Consider the following 20,449-nt stretch of genomic DNA (forward strand, 5'->3'; position numbering starts at 1 on the left):
AGTTGTAGTAACCAAAGGTATTTGCAACTTTGTAGTTGACTACCTTTATATTTGAAATCATCTAGTGCCCAAAAGTTCTATTTAGAATTTTAAAATTTTAAAATTTTTGAAGTACCTCTATGTATAAACGATCTAAACCAAAGTTACTGTACTCAAAGAGATTATATAAATCTTTATAGTTGATGAATTTTTCATCTGAAGTTATTTAGGGCCCATAGGTTCTGTTTTGAGATTCATAATTTTGAAATTCAAACTTTTTTATTAACTCAAATATGCAGTACAATATTTACTAATAAAATGAATACAAAAGTATTGTACCAGTCTCACTTAGTCACGAGTGACTTTGAGGCACAGTAGCAAGGAAGCATCTGGGTTGCTCTCCTGGATGAAAACATTTTTTTGCCATTTTTATTATGGTCCATTTTTAAAATTATGGAAATCACTAATTTCTATAAATTCACAGACAGGCTCTACGAATGGTTTTGAGCCGTCTTGTAATAGTGAACTCTTTTTATGATTAAAAGTAAAACGAAATTTTGTTGGGTTCGTTTTTATATGGATCACAAATTCACAAACCAAACAGTCAAACACGTCCTATTAATATTTTGGGTAGAAAATAAAAAGGTTAAGATTACTGATATATTATGTGGTTATTATGATTACCAGCATGCGCTGCCGTGGCCGGATCTCCTCGTGAGTCCCTGACGTGCAGGTCCACCTGAGTGGGGCGATTCACGTAGAAATCCTCCAGCGCCATGGAAATGGCGGCGAGGCTCTTCCTGCCCGCCGCGTGGCTCGCGAGGTCCAGCACGACGCCGACCGGCACCTTCGTCGTCGTCGTCGCCGCCGCCTCCGCTGCCATTGCCGGCACTCCGGCCGGTCTCCAGAACATGAGCGAGGTGAAGAGAGCCGTGGCCGCGAGCAAACGTCGTAGCCTCATCGACCTCTCCATGTATGTCATTGTGTGTGCGCTTCCCGGATTACAGATGAACAATTGATTGGTACGTGATGTGTGTGTGTGTGTATATATATATATATATATATATATATATATATATAGTTCAGTGTATATAGTTCCTCTATATCTATAAAAAAAAGTCGTTTAAGACAACGAAACGGTCTCCAAAATCTAATTTTTGACTTCTTATTTGTATAAAAATATTTATCAAAAAATAATATATGTATATTTTTATAAAAGTATTTTTTAAAGACAAATTTATTTATATAGTTTTTATATTTTCAAAACTCAATAACTTAAAAGTTATTCATAATTTATATTCCTAATGTTTAACTCAAATTTTATCTAAAACAACTTTCTTTACAAAGGGGATATATATTTATGTAGGTGAGCCTGAGAGGCAATCAGCCAATATGTCAACGCCTCAACGGCGGTGGTGGTGAAATTTCCCGGATGGTTCTCTGGCCGGCCGCATAGAATTTTTTTCCCTGGCTGCGCGCTGTCACAGTCTCTAACTGGCGAATAGCCATGCAGGCATCAGGCTCATATGGCGACGTTTCTTGTATCCTTTTCATTTCCTTCGCCTGATCGACAGTGTCGCTCAATATTCGGCCAAGAGAGGCATATCAGGCATGGCGACGTTGCTTGGATCCTTTTCATTTCCTTCGTCTGACAGTGTCGTCGCTCGATATTTTGGTCAAGAGACATTGTTCACGTAATTGCATGAGCATAGGGATCCACGTAATTGGAACAGGGAGCCAATCGTCCCTTTGAACCTTTTTTTTTGTTACAGTTACGGGTAAACACAGCAATCAAATGGTGGACCGGACCGTCTGCGTCTAGTGATCAACGTCGCATACGTCGTTGAAGATAATCAGATATATACAAACATTCAGGTCGACCAATCGATTAGCTGCATGTATGCACATTTACAAATTTGCATATACATTAGACCTGGCCAATCCGCCAATGTTTTACTCCCTCTAGCCATAAAAAAGTACTCCATCTATTGTAATTTATAGATTGTTTTGGCTTTTCTAGGTATATAATTTTTATTATGTATTTAGATATATTGTATATGTGTGTGTTTATTAAAAGCTATGTACCTAGAAAAGTCAAAAAAATCTATAATTTGGTAATGTCTTTGTGAACCTATATTTGTAATTCTGATATCTACTCTTTGGCCTGAGCTTACAAGCATTTAATTGGCCACACCGAAGTTCCAACTGCTTTCAAATGGCTCTGGAAGTCATAAAAGTGTTCTTTTTGGTTATTGTTTAAAGATAGGTTAAGCACAAGAGAATAGTTAAGAAGGAGCATGGATCTCTCATCTTATACTTGTGTTAGCGGTAACCCTTGGATTACCTATGTTCAGATGGCAGAGAAGAATCTCTGAAACAGTTATTCCTGCTCCAAGTTTGCTGGGGATTATTCTTAAACATTCAGGGTGCCTAATCCAGCTAACCCTTATATTTGAGATCAGTGACGAAGCCAGCAGTGGGGCTAGGGGGGCTCCAGCCCCCCCTACCGCTGCTGGCTCAGTGGAATTTCTAGTACTCTCCTTCTAATTTTAGACACAAATTTATAAGGTAGAGTGGGCTGAGAACTTTACTTTTTAGATATATATTTTGTGAATTTCATCATTGATCCATATTTATGAGGGGTAATAGTAGAGCTAAGTTGATGTAGAACTTTTGTTCAGCCCCCCCCTAAAAATTTTTTCTGGCTTCGTCTCTGTTTGAGATTCTAGTCAGCTTCAAGAGTCAGCTAGGGCCGGGGTTCCCTTCTTCGTGGAAATTATCATGTTAGTGAGTTGGTTGATTTGAACAGCAAGAAACAGTTTCATCTTCAATGCTATTGCTCCCTCGATAGGAGCCTACAAGTTGCTGTTTAAGAACAACTTGCGACGGTTATGCATAGAGCAAAGAACTAATTGTGTGTTTGGTTTGTGGAATCACCATCACCCCATGCTTCATGAGATGATGCATATCATGAGTTCATCCTATGAACTTTGGTGGAATCAACTCATTCCTTATCAATATACTAATTATTAGCTTGTGAGGAATGAGGTGGTGATAGATCAACTCATTTCATTTCATAAACCAAATACAAAAAGTGAAGAATGAGAAGATGATGGATCACCTTATTTCTCAAACCAAACACATTCTAAATATTTCCCCGCTACAAGCCCTCCTGCGACCTTTTAAATTTTTATTTGTCTCTTTATGTTTCTTAAACTCTGCAGCAGCTTCTGAAAAAACAGCTTCAAAATCCATTGAAGCTGCACGTGGCTGGTGAAATTTCCCGGATGATTCACTGTATAGCCCTTGACATTTCCTTGCATGGTGGATATCGGGCGGGGCTGCTGTTAGAGCATAATGATCCACGTACTCCTATCCTATATAAGGAGGTAGTCGTTTTTTCAACCATTCTTTTCGAGTTACGGGTATATATATATATATATATATATATATGCTGGTGGTAAACTGAGCAATCGATGGTACGGACCGGACCGTAGTGGTGATCAACGTCGTTGAAGATATATACAAACATTCAGGTCGACCAATCGATTTGCTGCATGTAAGCACATCTACATTTGCAAACACTAGATCGTGGGTTTGTTGTACATCAACTAGTTTATTAAGCCTACAAAAAAAATACATGTCGTTTTATGTGTTTGGATATTTAGAAATGATATGTGTAGAGATGCATTTAGGAGTATAATTTTATAAAAGCCTATAAAAATATATTGTTTCCCATTAAATGATATGTTTTTTTCTAAATGTAAAACAGTAAACCGTTTAGCCATCATTCGAGCTAAACTATCATTTAAATGGGCTCAACAACTAATTACATAGGATATATAAAGAGACAATCAAACGAACGTACCAGCATATAGTGTAAAGACGTACCAAATATCAGCTTACAAGGTTTGTATATATACATATAAGTCTCAACATAAGTACTCACACTGAACGTACCAACATTCATTACGTAGGACTAATCATCATATAGTGCAATGACGAAGTCAGCGACATAAGTCTCAAATGATCTGTACACACACTGACATTTCAGTCACTGAAAACATCTCTCTCTCTCTCTCTCTCTCTCTCTAATTAAGTAAAACAAATATCAGCTTCTTTACAGCCGCTGCAGGGGTGTGTTTGCTTCTGATTAAAATTGTATCTATGATCGTACCATGAGAATTGAAAAAATCACATCAAACACTTTGCAAGAATCGACAATTCTTTGCACCGCGCAAGACAACCGCTGTGAGAATGAACTACTGTCTCGCGTTTTTCGCGCCGCAGACAAGAGGCCACGGTACTGAAATAAAAAAATTGTGTCAAACACTTTGCGAGAATCAACAATTCTTTGCACCACGCAAGACAACCACCGCGAGAATGAACTACTGTCTCGACGAGAATGAACTACTGTCTCATGTTTTTCGTGCCGATGACAATAGGCCACACGGTATTGAACTATTGATACCTCACAGCGCGGCCCCGACACCACTAGGGCCAGTGCCTGTTTTGGAGGATTTCTCGGCAAAACCCCCCAATTTCGCTAGGACTAGGATGAGCAAACCTCCTGCAGACAACCTTTCCGTTCAGCAGAACGTCTCGAGCACAATCTGCTACGGACATCTTCGTCGGACGCGTGGCCACTTCCTTTCCCACAAGTTCAAGTTGCAGGACTAACTGGACACTGTCGCAAATCTGTTAATCTGGTTCAGTTTTTTTTTCCCTTTCGCAGAACAGCGTTTATACAAAATGAAAATTGGGTAGTTGTCAGACACAGTACACAGAAAACATCATTACACAGGTGGCTGCTAAGACGGCGACACCATGCCTTTCATTCAGCACAATATCATATCCCCTTTTCCCGGTAGACTTGCCCGCTCCTACAGATCATAGACCCACTCCATTCCATCACCCATTCACATGTACATACATGCTATAATCCTACAAGTGAGACAGACACCTCCAATCCAATCAGCTGCGAGCGATGGCTGATGCTAAACCTTGTTAACAGAAACGATACACATTTGTCTGACCACGCGCATACAACAAACCACACTTCCGGGTCCTCTGCATGGAACGAAAGCATCCGCGCATCCATCATCTGTATCTTAACTTCGCATCAAGCTCATGCCCATACATCCCACTAGGTACGCGGCCTGCAGCCATTGCTGGGTGGTGCACCTGCTGTTGCTTCGATCTGGCTGACATCTCCATTTGGATCAACCTTTCAAATGCCTCTGGATGATTGCCTCTCACCTCTGGAGCTGATGGGCCTAAGCAGTGATGGTAGCAAAAAAATAAACTTAATAGATTAGTAAATAGCATATGTCTAAAATTGCAGAAATTAAGAGATAATACCAAGATAAAGAGTTGAATGTATCAACCAGAACAAGGATAAGTCCAAACAAAAATCTTAGTCTCATTGACAGTAAGTTAAAGACACAGGTGGTATCATGGGGATGTCAGCCAACTCCAAACGAAATTCTTAATCTCCAAAATAAGCAGAATGGTATCATGGAAACCAAACTGTGCCATCTAACTTCAATTAGGAGAATTGTGAGTCAATGTGAACTAGTAAAGTTTTGTGCCCTGTGATCAGGGATATCAGATATAAGAAATTAGTATGCTAGATTAACAGTGCCAAGTGCCAAGTGCCAACGATAGAAAGGCTGGCACTATGGAACATCTTAACTTGCAAATAATGACAAGTAATATCTGCTAGTAAATAAAACATATAAATTAGGACAATTGAGACTCACCTGGCATCATCAATCCAAATTCTCCATAGTTGGGCTGGCGAGGGTGCATATGGAAATTATTTACATTGCCCATCTCAGGTCTATAACCAGCCATGTGATGCACAGGCTGAGATGGCGGGACACCTCTTGGCAAGCCTTCTGGAGGAAATCTTCCAGGCATGGACATGTGTTGTAGCATAATATGTGCAGTCGGGTCCAAGTGAGGGACCCCTGGCCCATGAAGATTATGTTGCATAGGATTCACATTAGATGGAAACGAATGGTGAGAATCGTGGTGTATCGACTGTGGCATATCAAATGGAGCTGGCTGTTTCCTATTAACAATGTGATCCATCATAGGGCGAGGTGCCATCATAGGAGGCCTACCCTGTAGAAGATGATACAGATTCTGAGAATCAACCTGATAACGCTGGTCACGAGGATGAGATCCAAGTGCATCAGGACCAAGTACTTGAATGTGTTCTGCATCGCCAGGCACAAGACTTTGAAACCTATAACTGAGGTCATCAACTGCCTTTTCAGGCAATAGCCCTTCAACCCTGCTGGATCCTACTGATGCAAAAATATCAGAATTTTGACCAGGCAGAGAGTCACTCATGGTAAACAAATTATCTTCTTCAGGCAGATGAATTTCCATTCCTTTCTTGTCAAAACTAGCACTCCCCTGATTTAGACCAGGTACTGCTGAATGTTCAATACCTGGTTCTCTAGGGACAGCAGCATCTTTAGTATTGTTGAAGTGTAGGGTCTGTTCAACAGGGTAGTACCCTTCATGCCTAGATGACAATAGAGTTTTACCCGTCTCTGCAAACTCAGTAGGACCACCAGTTGTGGATCCTCGAATAGAAACTGGTGCATCTTTCGAGTGGAGCTCATTCATAAATGCAGCCCCAAATAACGCTTCCAATGTCAAGTTCTTCCCAGAAGTAGGAACGTTGTCAACACTGTTAACCGGATCACTTCCAGATATTCCACCATTGGCCATTAAATTTGCGCCAACACTCTGAGGTTCATCCGTTGATCCTCTCTGGAAACCCAGCGAAGGTGCACCCTTATTATCTGTTCCTTTTTGCAACAATGAAAGAAGATGATGTGATGCATGATTATCTACAGCTACTTTCTGCATGGCAACTGGCTCATCCGTTACAGTCAGTTGCTCCTTTGTAGCATTTATCTGAGTTGAGCTGCTATTGCTAACCTGTGCTAACATTGTTTGCTCAAGATCCTCACATGTCATCATAACAGGAACTGCCTCTGGAATATCAGGATGGTTGTATTGTTCAAGAATTCCCTCAGCAGGTGTAGGGGATGTAAATGAGATGAGCTTTGATGCAGAATCAAGTTTATGAATAGGTGCTCTTGGTGATAAATTCTGGACAGCAGCATCAGATAAAGGAGCATGGATTATATTTTCTGGACCTGGATTTTCATTTTTGACAATCATGGAGAGCAGGCTCTTTGAAGATAAATCTTCTGCAGGTTTCAAGTCTGCAGGATAGACAAGGTATGAAATCAATAAGAGAACAGACAACCAAATGGAAGCTGTGAAGCAACGAAAGACATGTCCTCAAATTTTATTTTTGTTTGTAAGTTCTTGTAGCAGGATACCAAACAAGACACCAATACTAGTCGATAACCAGGTGTTCGGCATAATGAGATCAGATAGTAAAATTTATGAAACAGTATTACCTTCATCAAGAAACCAGCGAGCAAATTTGGATGATTCTGGCACAGAAGAAGCAATCATGTCATCATCAGTTTTCAGTGGCTGGTTCTGCATAACATGTAAAAGAAATAATAAGTGTATGACCCATGTAACTCTAATTCAAATTCAATTCCGAACTAAATTGGAGATTCCTTCTTTTCAGATATTTCAATGTCAAACAAAATTGGGGTTTTCTTCTATTCAGATCACCCTGCCACTACATGGCAAAGACTAGACAACAAAAATAGTCATTCCCAAATTGTAACCCAGCACATGCTATTAAAGTCTAACAGATTATAATGTGCATACAAGGCCATCTGAATTAGTAAATCAATAATGTAGAAAGCTATCACATCAACACACAAGACAACAATGGATGCTCTAAATAAAATTATCAACTTTCAACTCTTTCTTTCTTCTCAGAAACGCAAGAGAACTGCACTTCATTATATTAAGATCAACTTTCAACTCTCATCCTTTCTTATAAACGAGAATCATTGAATTAGAGAAGTAATAAAACAAATAAAAATCCAGGCCTGACTGCATTTTAGTTAAATGAACTGTGCAACAAAATCAGATAAAATTGTGAAGGTACAAGTTCACATCACTTTAGTAGTCAATAGATCTGGTTGGACCATGTTCATGTTATATACTCCCTCTGTTCCAAATTATAAGACGTTTTGGCTTTTCTAGATATATAGCTATTGCTATGCACTTAGATATTCCCTATGTTAGATACGTAATAAAAGGAATGTATCTAGAAATGCCAAAACGTCTTATAATTTGGAATGGAAGGAGTAGCTTATAACACGGAACCAAAAATATAGATTTGAGGCTTCTGCACAGTTAGGAAACTAAGAGCAAGCAGGACCAAAAATGGATTTCTTGTTGTACCTCAACATAAGTAGGTAGGTTACTGCCGCTTTTCGATAAAACATTGCCAAAGAACTGTTCTAAGACTGATACTGAATCATCCTTCCTAACTGGATCAATATTTTTAGATTTGCCTTCCTTTCCAATAGAATACTTATCCATTACATCAGCTTCCCAATCCTCGCTCCCTTTCAGAATGCTAGGAGGCAATTCAGCTGAAGAGGTAACACCACCAGCTGGAAGCGTGTGCTTTGGACCCATAATAGCAACGTTATTGGAAATTGCCTTCTCTTTACTCCCAGATGTGAACTCTGTTGCTGATTGGTCACCCTCTAGCTGACCACCAAGCTGTGCAACAGTCAACATGTTAGCCTCAGTAGTAGCATTATGACACTACAAAGTAGAAACATATTAAGTAACACTACAACATTGGTGGGCCTATCCTTCTTTTGCTAAGGAAATGATTCTATCAGAGAGAACTGAAGGTTCTATCTTCAATGAACACAATAATTTCTGAAAAGGGTAACAACGACTGCAAGGTAGGAGATTTTGTGTGTAATTGCTGGCATTCTATTAGCTATTGAAACAACGTGTAGATACACACCTTCGGCTCATGTGTGATGTTAGACGACTGTGGCTGAAGCTTCTTGTCCGCAAATGCAGTTGCAAAACCCGGCGGGACAAGCGGCCTGGCTGCAGGAGCTAGTAGAACTGAAGAGGGTTTAGTGGTATCTTCCTGATACGAGGATACAATGGAACCATCTAACTTCTCATTTTTAGTTTTGGCATTTGCCTTTGCAGTAGATGTCTGTAACTGTGAAATGACATCATCACTAGGGTTCTCCTTCAGGATATCAGGACCATTCTTCTTTCCTTGCATTGCTTTGTGTTGCTCTTTTCTCATCAACTCAAAAGATGCTGCATATAGGGCAGTGTGAGACAGCATAGACGATTGCAGTGGGGAAAGAAAAGGATGTTTTATGTTTCAGTAAGAAAATCTGACCCCTCCGCTTCCTTTCTTCTTCTGCTCTATCCTCATTTGATAATTCAGAAGACCCAAATGTCTCATCATTCATTGCGTCAATGTCTTTCCGTGTAAAAGGAGCAGCCTGTCATTAATTTCAGAGGTACTTATGAAAATTTTAAAGACTGACTATCACTAAGATGATGAAAGGAAGGAAGGGTGCATGCATGCAGACACCAACCTTGTACGGACGTGGTGGCTGGTAGCGTTCCGATGTCCTGTTTAGCTGAGGCACATTGCCATGATCCTTTGATGACAACTGCCCAGCATATCCTGACGGCCTAGGGAAACCACCACTTCCCAGTAGGCCATCATGCTCCGTGTTCTGCCAATTGCGTCTGTACTGGTTTCCACCACGCCCTGCTGCATGGCACCATTAGTAACGTAAACTAAGCAGTCCACTTTCCTAATCTGTCCATAAACAGGATGGACAGCAGGAAGTAAATGTGCATGATTTATTAACAACATGACCATGCAGATGATTGTTCTCCAACTCCCTCGGTTTACTATTGGTGAAGTCAATGCACTCATGTACTTGTGTAGACTAGAAAGCTTCTGAAAGTCAAGTCCACAATACAATGAATACCACATCATAGGCAAAAATGGTCACAGAGAACCAGTTAAACTAATGAATCGTAGACTGCCAACTTTAAGAACGTAATTTATACTGCAAAAACATTACGCAAACAGAGGAGTAAGTTTACCCTGTGTCTGAGATTCTCGATCAGGTATCTCCCCATCCCGATCGCTTGATCCAGATGAGCGAGTGTCCCACCTCCCTCCAGTGTTCCCACCACGAGAAGAGTAAGTATATCCTCCCCCTGACCCGTCTGGCCGTCCCTGGGATGTATTGTAGTAGCCCTTGTTTCTCTCAAGCACACCCGCAGACAGCTCCTGCAGCTCACTGTTGGAGAAGCAACAGCAGATATCATCAAACAGAAATCCCACCGGCCACACTGGGCAAAAGGCCTAACCAACAGAAAACAAGGCAAAGTGACCTAAGAAGCGCTGTATCAAAGCCAGTGGGCAGCTTCTTGCAATGCTCTAACTCGCCAAACGACAGCAGGAAATCCCTCGAGTACACTATCCTCGTCTTCATCCTGCCATGGATACACAGGGCGGACCCAAGTAAAAGGACATCCCGATAAGTTTTGCAACAATAAATCGAAAATCAGGAGACGTAGCACATGTGTGCACTTGTAATTAGATCAGATCTGGGTACAGATAGCTTGACTTAGGGTTTGGGTGCTCGATCTCGCGCAGCGGGACGGGCAGAGAAGGGGTGGACATACCTGGTGGGTGCCCGTCGCCGGCGAAGGACCCGACGAGGAGCCGCACCTGGCTAGGGCGGCTGCGGGCGCCGCCCAGTCGTCGCCACGGGAGGGAGAGAGCGCGAGCGAACGCGGGGTGAAACCGTGAAAGGGACGAGAAAAAGCAAGGGGGCGAACGCGGCTGCTTGGTTCAGGTCGAATGAGCAGGAGCAGACGGCAGGCCTCGATCCGATGGGGGAGGGGATGGGGGCGATGCTGCTCGGTTGTTGCTTGCAGGCTTTGCGGTTGCGGGTGTCTAGCCCAGGCGTCAAAAACAGATTGTCTGTGACTATACTTGCCTATGACGACGATGCGGTGTTGTCTATATACTATTCTTTAATGAAATTTAAGTCTCGTTTTCTGTTTCTAGTAAAAAATTTTGGGGATTTTTTTTTTTGAATTTAGGCCTTGTTTAGTTCCCGAAATGAAAAATTTCGTGATACTGTAGCACTTTTGTTTGTTTGTGATAATTATTGTCCAACCATAAACTAACTAGGCTCAAAAGATTCGTCTCGTCAATTTCGACCAAACTGTGCATTTAGTTTTTACTAGTAAATGTGCCCGTGCGTTGCTACGGGTATGAGAATGTGACGTTTTTCATCGAAATCATATATCTAGTACTAACAAGTAAAATCAAAAGATAAATACAATGAATCACGTGTTACATATTCTGCAAGAAAATCATAAATGGTACAACTTTAAACACATCGTTATTTTTTGGGGTAGTGGCCCTCAAAAAACATTCGAGAGAAAAGTTCAATGGCCTTACATGAAAACGCATCATGAACCGACATAGACTCAAACAAAACAACAGTCATCTCCATATTACGTTCATGTTCACAACGCGAGCCAACCAACACATGCACATTCATGATTTTTGCCCAGCTCGGATCCTGCAGACATCCGAATAAAAGCAACAAGCCTATTTAAGTTGCCCTACCTTTATGACGACTCAGGGGAAAAAATCCTCAAAACTTTTCTAGGTTAACCATTATACGTATAACCTGAGATCATCACTGACCATGAGAAGATGTCCTAATATCAACTTATGAAACAACAATATTTAATCTTTCATGTTCCCCTCCTTTCTTTCATCCTTTGCATACCGGTGAATCAACAATGTGCATGCCTGGCATAGCAGAGCCTCCCTTGCACATACAAATCCATAAATTTAACATAACCATCAACCGTAAGGACCCATCCACCCATTCAGAATACCATTTTCCTTGGGGAATTAGAAAAACATGACCAAAAGAACTCATTCAAGGCAACATGAAGTGGATACTGGAGCCATCAAAATCAAAATTAACTTGTGTCAAGTTAACTTGTTTTTCATGAGAAAGAACAAGCAAACTTCTCAGGTGGATGTTGGTGTCGGACAAATTTATGTGGAACCTAAACTCCTGCAGCGTCGATGCTTAATCTTTGAAAACATTTAACAATGACAAAAGGCTTAGGTGATGCAAAGAATTGCCGTTGTGTATTACCTTCCGCCTGCCGGACTTTACTGTGTAAGGAGCAGGAACATAGCAGCAGGCAGCACCGCAGCAGGAAGCCAAAGGGGACTCTTCCTAGTATGTATCTGGCAACATACTCTGCGAGACCAGGAGCGCTCGGTGGAAAGCTTCCAACCAAGATCGATTTATATGCGTATACATATAGACCCCACTATAATACATCATCATGCTACTACTATTAGGGAAAATAAAGCAATTTGATCTGTGTTGGGGAGGTGTTCGCATTGGAAAATAATGTAGTTTCATTTATATTGTTGTGGAGTTCACTTCGGACGTAACTGGGACTTATCTGTTTCATGATCGCGGCCGATGACGCTGCGCACTCCGCAATAGCACCACCACCTCGCCGCTGCGTTCGCCGCTGCGTGTCCATGCTCCATAGACAACTGGTCGTGACATCTCCCTGTCCAACCCCATCGTCGTCGAGGAGGACAAGAGATGATCTTTCTGGGGAGGGGCCTGTCGTTGTTCGCCCAGGCTCTGACCTTCCTTCGCTGCACGGTCCGGCAAGCGGCGATGCCACCATGGCGAGCGAGAGGGCGGAGCCATATGGACGGCGAGCTCCGGCCGCAGTCCGTCGGGAGGCCGAGACGAATTGGCGCGGTGGGGGAGAGGGCGGGGCCGTGGACTACGAGCGTCGGCCGCCGGGAAGCCGACGAAGATGGCTCACGTCACGTGTGCGGCCGTCATGTGGGTGCACCATTGCAATGGGGGAGGGGAGGCTGCGGGGACGTGTACGGCGAGCACTGATCGACGGATCTCGCGCGAGCTCTGGCCTTGCACGCAAACAGAGCCGGATCCGGGAAGAGCGTCGCCAGATGCAGCCAGACCAAAAAATATCTGTCGGCATCGGAACATGAGAGTGGGGGACAGACGAAAACAATACCAGACCAAAATTTTGGCTGAAATTTTAATATTAGGTTTAGGTATAGATTTTCGTTTATATTTAATACTCCATATATGCGTCTAAAGATTAGATGTGACGGGGAATCTTGAAAAATTTTGAGTTTTTGGGTGGAAGTAAACAAGGCCTTAATATGGTATTGTCTTAGTTAGAGCAACTTCAACAGATATGTTATTCATGTTATCTAAGTTATTTTTACATTTTTAAAGCAAAAATTGAAGTCCAACAGGTGTGCTATCTGGTTTGCTAAAATAGCAAGTTTACTATACCTAAACTTTCGCATGTCGTCCTCACTAGCTATCATATACAAAAGCTGTTGTGGAACTCTATGCTTTGAGTGAGTTTTTTATTTTACACAATAGCTAAATCTTGTAGTTTAGAATATAATTTTACCTAGTCTCTTGGAGATGCTCTTATAGGCTCTGTTTGGTTAACTTTAGTCACTTTAGTAGCTAAAGTTCCAAACACATTGACTAGAAGGAGCTAAAATAGTCTGGTTCTATTAGTCATCAAAGAGTAGCTAAAACAATTTTAGCTAGCTAAAGTTTAGCAACGGAACCAAACAGGCCCATAGTCAATCGTATTTTATCTCACTCGCTCGCTAGGTCGGGCAGTGGAGACAGCGGTAGGGTGAGCCTGTTCGCTGGTCTGAAAATACATGGCTGAAAGTACTGTTCGTTAATTTATTATGAGAACAAATATTGTTGGCTGGCAGAAAAAATACGACTTATAAGACAAGCGAACTGGCTCAACCCTAGTGGCAGTGGAGGCGGCTGGGCCAGAGTAGGGGCAGAGGCGGGGGCGCCATGGCGACAGTGGGAGAGGAAGAAGGTGGCACCATGGGCGCGTTAGGGTTCTTCTAGAGCTCTGTGGTCGTGGTTGCAACCACGGAGTTCCGCCCGAACCCTAGTGTGTCGTGGCGAGGCGGTGGGTGGTGGCCGGGGGTGAGGGGCGCCGAAGAGGGAGAAGATGCCAGGAGAAGAAGGACCGCAGGGGGAAGAAGAAGAATAGTAGCATGTCGGCAGGAGGAAGAAAATAGACTTGCCAGTAACCTCCATTTAATATGTACCAGTATTTCTTATTAAAAACACCTTTTGCTTTATAGAACATAGTTAAATAAGAAATATCTAAGTGAAACATTTTGTGTTGGTTAACAAGGCCTTGTTTAGTTCCGAAAATTTTTTGGATTTCACTACTGTAGCATTTTCGTTTTTATTTGACAAATATTGTCCAATCATGAATTAACTAGCATCAAAAGATTCGTCTCGCGATTTATAGACAAACTGTGTAATTAGTTTTTGTTTTCGTCTATATTTAATGCTTCATGCATGTACCGCAAGATTCGATGTGACGGGGAATCTTAAAAGCTTTTTGGATTTCGGGATGAACTAAATAAGGCCCAAGTTATATCATTTCATATAGTCACATAAATCTCTACAACTAAAAATTACGAAGAGGACCCGTCTACCACACCATGGTGAAGCCACAACTCCCGTCCCATCAACTCGGGTCTCACTCACCCATGTATGCAAAATTGTTTTAGCAAATTAAAAAAGTCATAACTATTAGACCGTAAATTAAATTCCGATTGCACCATTAAATTTCTTATAATAAATCCTTCAAAACAAGATCACACATGGATATATTTAGATAAAATTTTATTAATAAATATTTATCTCTACAACTAAAAATTATGGAGAGGATCCGTCCACAACTCCTATCCCTCTTGTGGTCTTTTTTACTGTGCGATGACACGCTATCCCATCAACCTAGACCTCACTCACCTTTGCATGTAAAAATGTTTTAGCGAATTAAAAAAATCATAACTCCTAAATCAGAGATATAAATTAAATTCCGATTTCACCATTAAATTTCTTATAATAAATCCTTCTAAACAAGATCACACATGGATATATTTAGATAAAATTTTATTAATGAATATTTATCTTATAAAGATAAAATATTTTCTTTTATTAAGTAGAGACAATATTCTAGGTACAACAGACAATGTTCTGTCTTTGTAAAAAAAATATTATCGATTTAGAAGAATAGTATTTTGGTTTTAGGTTTATGAAACTGATATTATAATATACATAAAAATACATAAATACATGACATAGATACAAATAATAATAAAATCTAGAGTAAAAAGCATAAGAAAAAAATAAAAACACAAAATGGAGAAAAATTTTAAATAATGTCAAAGGGTTGCTTTTTAAATATCGTAAATATATTTATAGAACATTAACATCACTAAATATATCATAGGATATCATTAAATATATTATAGAACATCACATCTATTATAGATTATATGTATACTAAGTGAACACCATAAGAAACATCATAGAACATCACATATATACTACGTAAACATAACATAACACAACATAGAACACTAAATATATATTACATAAATATCACATATATATAGAGAATAAAAAAATAAAATTTCTAAGAAGAAAAATATAAAAATAAACATGATTAACAAATGATAAAAAAGTGCATAGAGCAAATAAAATAAATAAAAATTTAAATAAGGATAAAAAGAAGATTAAAAGAAAATAAAATATAAAATAAGAATGAAGAAACATAAAAAATCTGAAAAGAAAAAAAACAATTAGAAGCAAAGAAGAACAATCAAAATAAAACCAAAATACAATAGAAAATAAAAGGTAAAATTAAAACAAGAAAAGAAATCAAAAAACAAAGACTGGAAGGAAATGAAATGAAAAAGAAAGAATATAGACAAAAAAATGAAATAACAATAAATAAATATATAGTATATGGATTTTAAAACTCGTAACAATGTACGAGCATTAATCTAGTAATAAGAAACATATTAATACTGTCCTTTTTATCTCACTTCTCCATAGTTGCTAAACCAAGAGAGAAACATTTATGATAATAACACTTCTCCATATAGTTACGAAACGATGCGATGTCTTGGTGGCTTTGAGTAAAGGTCCGTCATGAGAAATTGAAGTTGTTTTGTCACTTTTGGGCCAAAGCTAGGCAACAATGACACATGATGGACTTAGCACGTTGTCACTAAGGCCTTGTTCAGTTCACAAAAATTTTTGTCTTCGGATACTATAGCACTTTCGTTTGTATTTGACAAATATTATCCAATCATGAACTAACTAGGCTCAAAAGATTCGTTTCGCAAATTACAGACAAACAGTGCAATTAATTTTTATTTTCGTTCATATTTAATGCTCCATACATGCGTCGTAAGATTCGATGTGACGGGAAATCTTAAAAAAATTTTGCACTTTTTGCAAACTAAACAAGGACTAAATGCTAGAGACTCGACTATTTGTGCGGGTGTGTCACAGCTTCCTATAAACTTATATTCTTCTTAATTGAGGTGCGGCGCTCTTGCCTTTTTTCAAAAAAAAAAAATCAGGTAACTTACAAGTTACAACAGGTTCATTTTGTCATGTACGTTGACTATATATATAACTCCAAACAAAAAACCATAATTGGTAAGGATTTATCTTGAATTTTTTTATGATCTAATTTGCAAAGGCATTTGTTAGAGCATCTCTAAAGGCTTTGGCAAATTAACTTGATATTTGTTGTTGTTTGTAAACTCCCATAATAAAATACAAAGGATAAAAATAGGTCATCTTCAAAGGAATTGGCATTTGGACTTGGCAAAGGATAAAAATAGGAGGTGTCTAGGCACGCGTGCTTTCCTTGCGCGTGACTTTGCTCGCGCGATCAGGTTTGCAAAGCCGTCCACAACTTGGCATTTTTGCCAAGTTTGCTCCCTCATTTGCCAAGTTAAACAAATTGCAAACTCCAAATGCAAAACTGTTGAATACCACTTTTGGAGTTTTTTAGCAAATTACTCAAATGCAAACCTCAAATGCAAAACACTTGGAGATGCTCTTACTTTTAGTTTATGGTAGTATGTTTTTTGTGTTGTCATAAATTTACTTGTGTTATTTTCACTCACGAAAGTAAAGTTTTTTTTGTTTATGGAATGAGTTAATTTTAACACATGAATTATATGTTTTTCTTAGCTACACAACAATTTATTTTTTCCGTGCTAGTTATTTCTCTGTTGTTATTGTTGATTTTGATATTTTCGGTGCATTCTAATGTATTTTGTATTTTTTTTCAATCATAGCAATTACATATTATATACAGACAAGAACAAATAATATTTGTGAAAGAATTTTTGTTTACGGAAAAAATCTGTGCTGATGTCAGTAATGCAGTGCTGAGGTCAGCAAAGCCTTGCCGATCCCACGCGAGCAGTTCCGCAAAATTTTCGCGCGCCCGCGAAAACGCGGGTCCTTATCCTACTCGAAGCAAAAATTGAATTGGAGTCGGAGTCGGAGTCGGAAGCGTTAGAGCGACGCCACCGCCATCGCAGCTGTCGGATCCCCCCTTCCCTCCCCTTCAACTGGCTTCTCCCAAATCCCAATCGTTTATTTCCATCTCGATTGGCAAATCGCAATTCGCTCTCTCTCTCTCTCTCGACTCGCCTTTCGATTCCATCTCCTCCATCCCAGATTCCCACTGCCTCCTCTCCCAATCTCGAGTTCAGATCATGTCTGCGGCGGTGGCGGTGCCGGCGGCTCGCAAGCGTCTGGCACCGGACCAAGAAGCACGCGCTGCTGCTGCTGACGCGAACAAGCGACCGCGGCACAGCGGTCCCCGGAGCATCGACGAGTTCGAGCTCTTCGAGGTGCTCGGCGAGGGCGCCGAAGGCGTCGTGCGCAGGGGGCGCGACCGCCGCACTGGCAAGATGGTGGCGCTCAAGTGGATCGGCCGCCCCGACCGCCGCACGCTCGCCATGGAGGCCGGCAGCCTCCACGCGTGCCGCGGCCACCCCTCCATCATCGGGATCCAGGACGTCGCCGCCGACCCCAAGACCGGGGACGTCCACCTTGTGTTGGAGCTGGTCCACGGCGGGTCAAGCCTCCGCAACTCCATGTGGAGGCCCTTGTCCGAGGATGTGGTCCGCGAGATGATGCGGCAGCTCGTCAGCGCTGCCAAGAAGATTCATGGTGAGGGTTTCATCCATCGGGACATGAAGCCAGAGAATATCCTAGTCTGCCCTTTCGGTGAGCTCAAAGTCTGTGATTTTGGATCGGCGACGCGACAGAAGCCCACCGGGAAGGCGTATGAGGCCCACCCCGTCGGGACGCTGCAGTACATCTCGCCGGAGCAGCATGACGGCAATTGGTGCTACGACTCGGCTGTGGATATGTGGGGCCTCGGATGCATCATGGCAGAGCTTCTGAGTGGTGAAACTCTGTTCCAGGCGGAGACAGAGGCGGAGATGCTTCACGAGATGTCCGAGCTTCGAGATCGCATGCCCTCTGCAGCTAGAAAGCTTGATCCGGAGTGCTGGGCAGATCTATCGGAGGATGGGCGTTCTCTGCTGACGGGCCTGCTAGCCTTCTCCCCTGAGAAGAGGCTCAAAGCGTCCGAAGCGCTTGAGCACCCCTGGTTCAAGAACTTCAAGTCACCTTGGATACATAACATTGTTTAGTTATTAGATGTTGCTTCCTTGCCATTTATTTATTTGTTTGACCAATCTTTGTAGCAGGAATTGATCAGTGTAATATTTGTTCAATGCAATAAATAAATGTCTCTTGTTGTCAGAGTAATTGCATTGAACAAATATTACACTGATGTCTGTAATATTTGATGTCTGTAATATTTGATGTCAGACTTTGTTTTATAAAATGTCTCTTGTTATCTATTCCCAGGAAGGGATCTACAAATGTCTCTTGAAGTGAAGCTGTCTCAGAGCTCTGGTCTACAATATAATTCTCTTGTATATTTAAATAAACTTCTACATATTGGTTACCTTAATGTAAAATTATGTCATAATCTGTAGTAGATTCAGTCGCAAGTTAGATTAGGGTCACCACTGCTTGTTTTAGTTCTTGACAAGTATGGGAAGGAGGTGGTTAAGGAACTCTCCTTGTTGCAGGTCTCAGCTTCATTCCATTCCAGACATTAGGTTTTCTTCTAAAAGTTCAAAAAAAAATGATATTAAATCTTTCCTTCGCTGATATTTTGAACTATACATAGCATTGCGTACACGGCCGGAGGAAATGAGGACACATCACCGTTGAACTTTGCACCTTTTATGGCATCTTGGTTTCTGAACTCGATTAGTTGTAACCTGGACATCAAACTTTTTTCAGGTTCCCTTTTACATGGGGTATTCAGCAGCTTACTTGCGAGAGAGCATTTATAAGCATTACAAAATGCATAGCAAAGCTTTCCTATGCATCATTTTTAGCTCCGAGTGATTCCTTAGAAGTGCAAAATATGCCATTGATTCAGTTTATTGAGTCATGTGATGTCGAACTCCAGCTGCTAGGAAGGTCATCGACGTCAGAATTTGCTGTCGAGCCAATTTGCTGACATTGCCAATCAGATGTGATAGAAACTGTCAGAACAGTATGGCGCCTAGCTCTGGTGATTGCAATGGCTAACCACAAGGGGCGGTGTTGCATTTACTAAACTCCAGCTAAGACCGCCACTTATAAATCGAAAGGCCATATTGGGGTGAATGAACTGGTAATGAAGGGTTTGTGAGTTTGAAGCCATGAAAAAACATGTGCGCACATATTTTTGTATGACTTGATATTCTGCTTAACAACAACTGTGAGGTATTCAACAAGTACATCTTGGATACAAGAGAACTTCCTATCCTTAGTATGTTGGAAAGGATTAAGTGTCAACTTATGACAAGGCACTACACAAAGCAGAAAGAATTAGCACAGTTTGCAGGGAGCTTCTGCCATAAGATAAGAGCAAAAGTGAACAAAAATGCTGAATTTGCAAACTTGTGCTTTGCTTTGCCTTCTGGTCAGGGTGTGTTTCAGGTCCAAATCAGAGAGTATAGTCATATAGTGGACATATTTGCTAAGACATGTGACTGCAGAAGGTGGCAACTAACTGGGGTGCCTTGCTGCATGCCATTGCTTGTTTGAGGCATGAGAGGATTCAGCCTGAGTCAGTGCTGTCAAGTTGCTATTCAATGGATGCATTCAACAGAGCTTATGGTTTCAACATATGGCCATGCAGGGACAAAGGTGAATCGGAAAAGGTTAATGGTCCGCAAGTCCTGCCTCCAGTGTATGAGAAGAAGGTAGGCAGACCACCTAAATCTAGGAAAAAGCAACCACATGAGGTACAAGGGAGAATTGGTTCAAAGTGAAGATGAGCAACTGATCCAAAGGTCCAACACACAAAACAACACCATCAACCCAGAGGATTCTGTGGTGCCCAACACACAAGGCACTGCAACCACCTTATTGAGTCAGATGCTTTCACAAGTATGCTTCAATACCGACATCATGTATCTTGCATATCACATTTGTACTGACTATTGATT

At 41.0% G+C, this 20,449-nt stretch overlaps 2 protein-coding genes across 3 annotated transcripts; one reads left to right on the forward strand and one right to left on the reverse strand.

Moving 5' to 3' along the window:
* Positions 4,675-10,930, reverse strand: LOC8065438. 2 transcript variants are annotated; one of them, XM_002437946.2, is made up of 10 exons: positions 10,636-10,930; positions 10,342-10,443; positions 10,048-10,247; positions 9,525-9,706; positions 9,323-9,428; positions 8,924-9,237; positions 8,341-8,667; positions 7,431-7,515; positions 5,742-7,229; positions 4,675-5,255 (listed from the first exon to the last, which is right to left on the reverse strand). In XM_002437946.2, exons 2-10 carry the CDS (start codon positions 10,440-10,442, stop codon positions 5,080-5,082), a joined length of 2,979 nt encoding a protein of 992 aa, XP_002437991.1. In that variant the 5' UTR covers position 10,443; positions 10,636-10,930; the 3' UTR covers positions 4,675-5,079. The 2 variants fall into 2 exon arrangements, with proteins under 2 accessions (XP_002437991.1, XP_021304938.1); XM_021449263.1 differs by having other exon boundaries at positions 4,677-5,255; positions 9,525-9,703; positions 10,636-10,929.
* On the forward strand, positions 17,434-18,798 carry LOC8065439 (putative cyclin-dependent kinase F-2). Its single transcript, XM_021450319.1, has one exon. It carries the CDS (start codon positions 17,639-17,641, stop codon positions 18,584-18,586), a length of 948 nt encoding a protein of 315 aa, XP_021305994.1. The 5' UTR covers positions 17,434-17,638; the 3' UTR covers positions 18,587-18,798.

The sequence above is a fragment of the Sorghum bicolor genome, chromosome 10 (genome assembly GCF_000003195.3).
Source record: "Sorghum bicolor cultivar BTx623 chromosome 10, Sorghum_bicolor_NCBIv3, whole genome shotgun sequence".
In the NCBI taxonomy this organism is placed as follows: Eukaryota; Viridiplantae; Streptophyta; class Magnoliopsida; order Poales; family Poaceae; genus Sorghum; species Sorghum bicolor.

Bases quoted from the DNA above. Each gene is read 5' to 3' on its own strand.
- LOC8065438 (XM_002437946.2), bottom strand. From the start codon at position 10,442: ATGAAGACGAGGATAGTGTACTCGAGGGATTTCCTGCTGTCGTTTGGC. The intron at 10,248-10,341 runs GTCACTTTGCCT...CTTCTCCAACAG, and splicing joins TTTGATACAGCGCTTCTTAG to TGAGCTGCAGGAGCTGTCTG. The intron at 7,516-8,340 runs GTACAACAAGAA...CATGTTATGCAG, and splicing joins ACCTACCTACTTATGTTGAG to AACCAGCCACTGAAAACTGA.
- LOC8065439 (XM_021450319.1), top strand. From the start codon at position 17,639: ATGTCTGCGGCGGTGGCGGTGCCGGCGGCTCGCAAGCGTCTGGCACCG.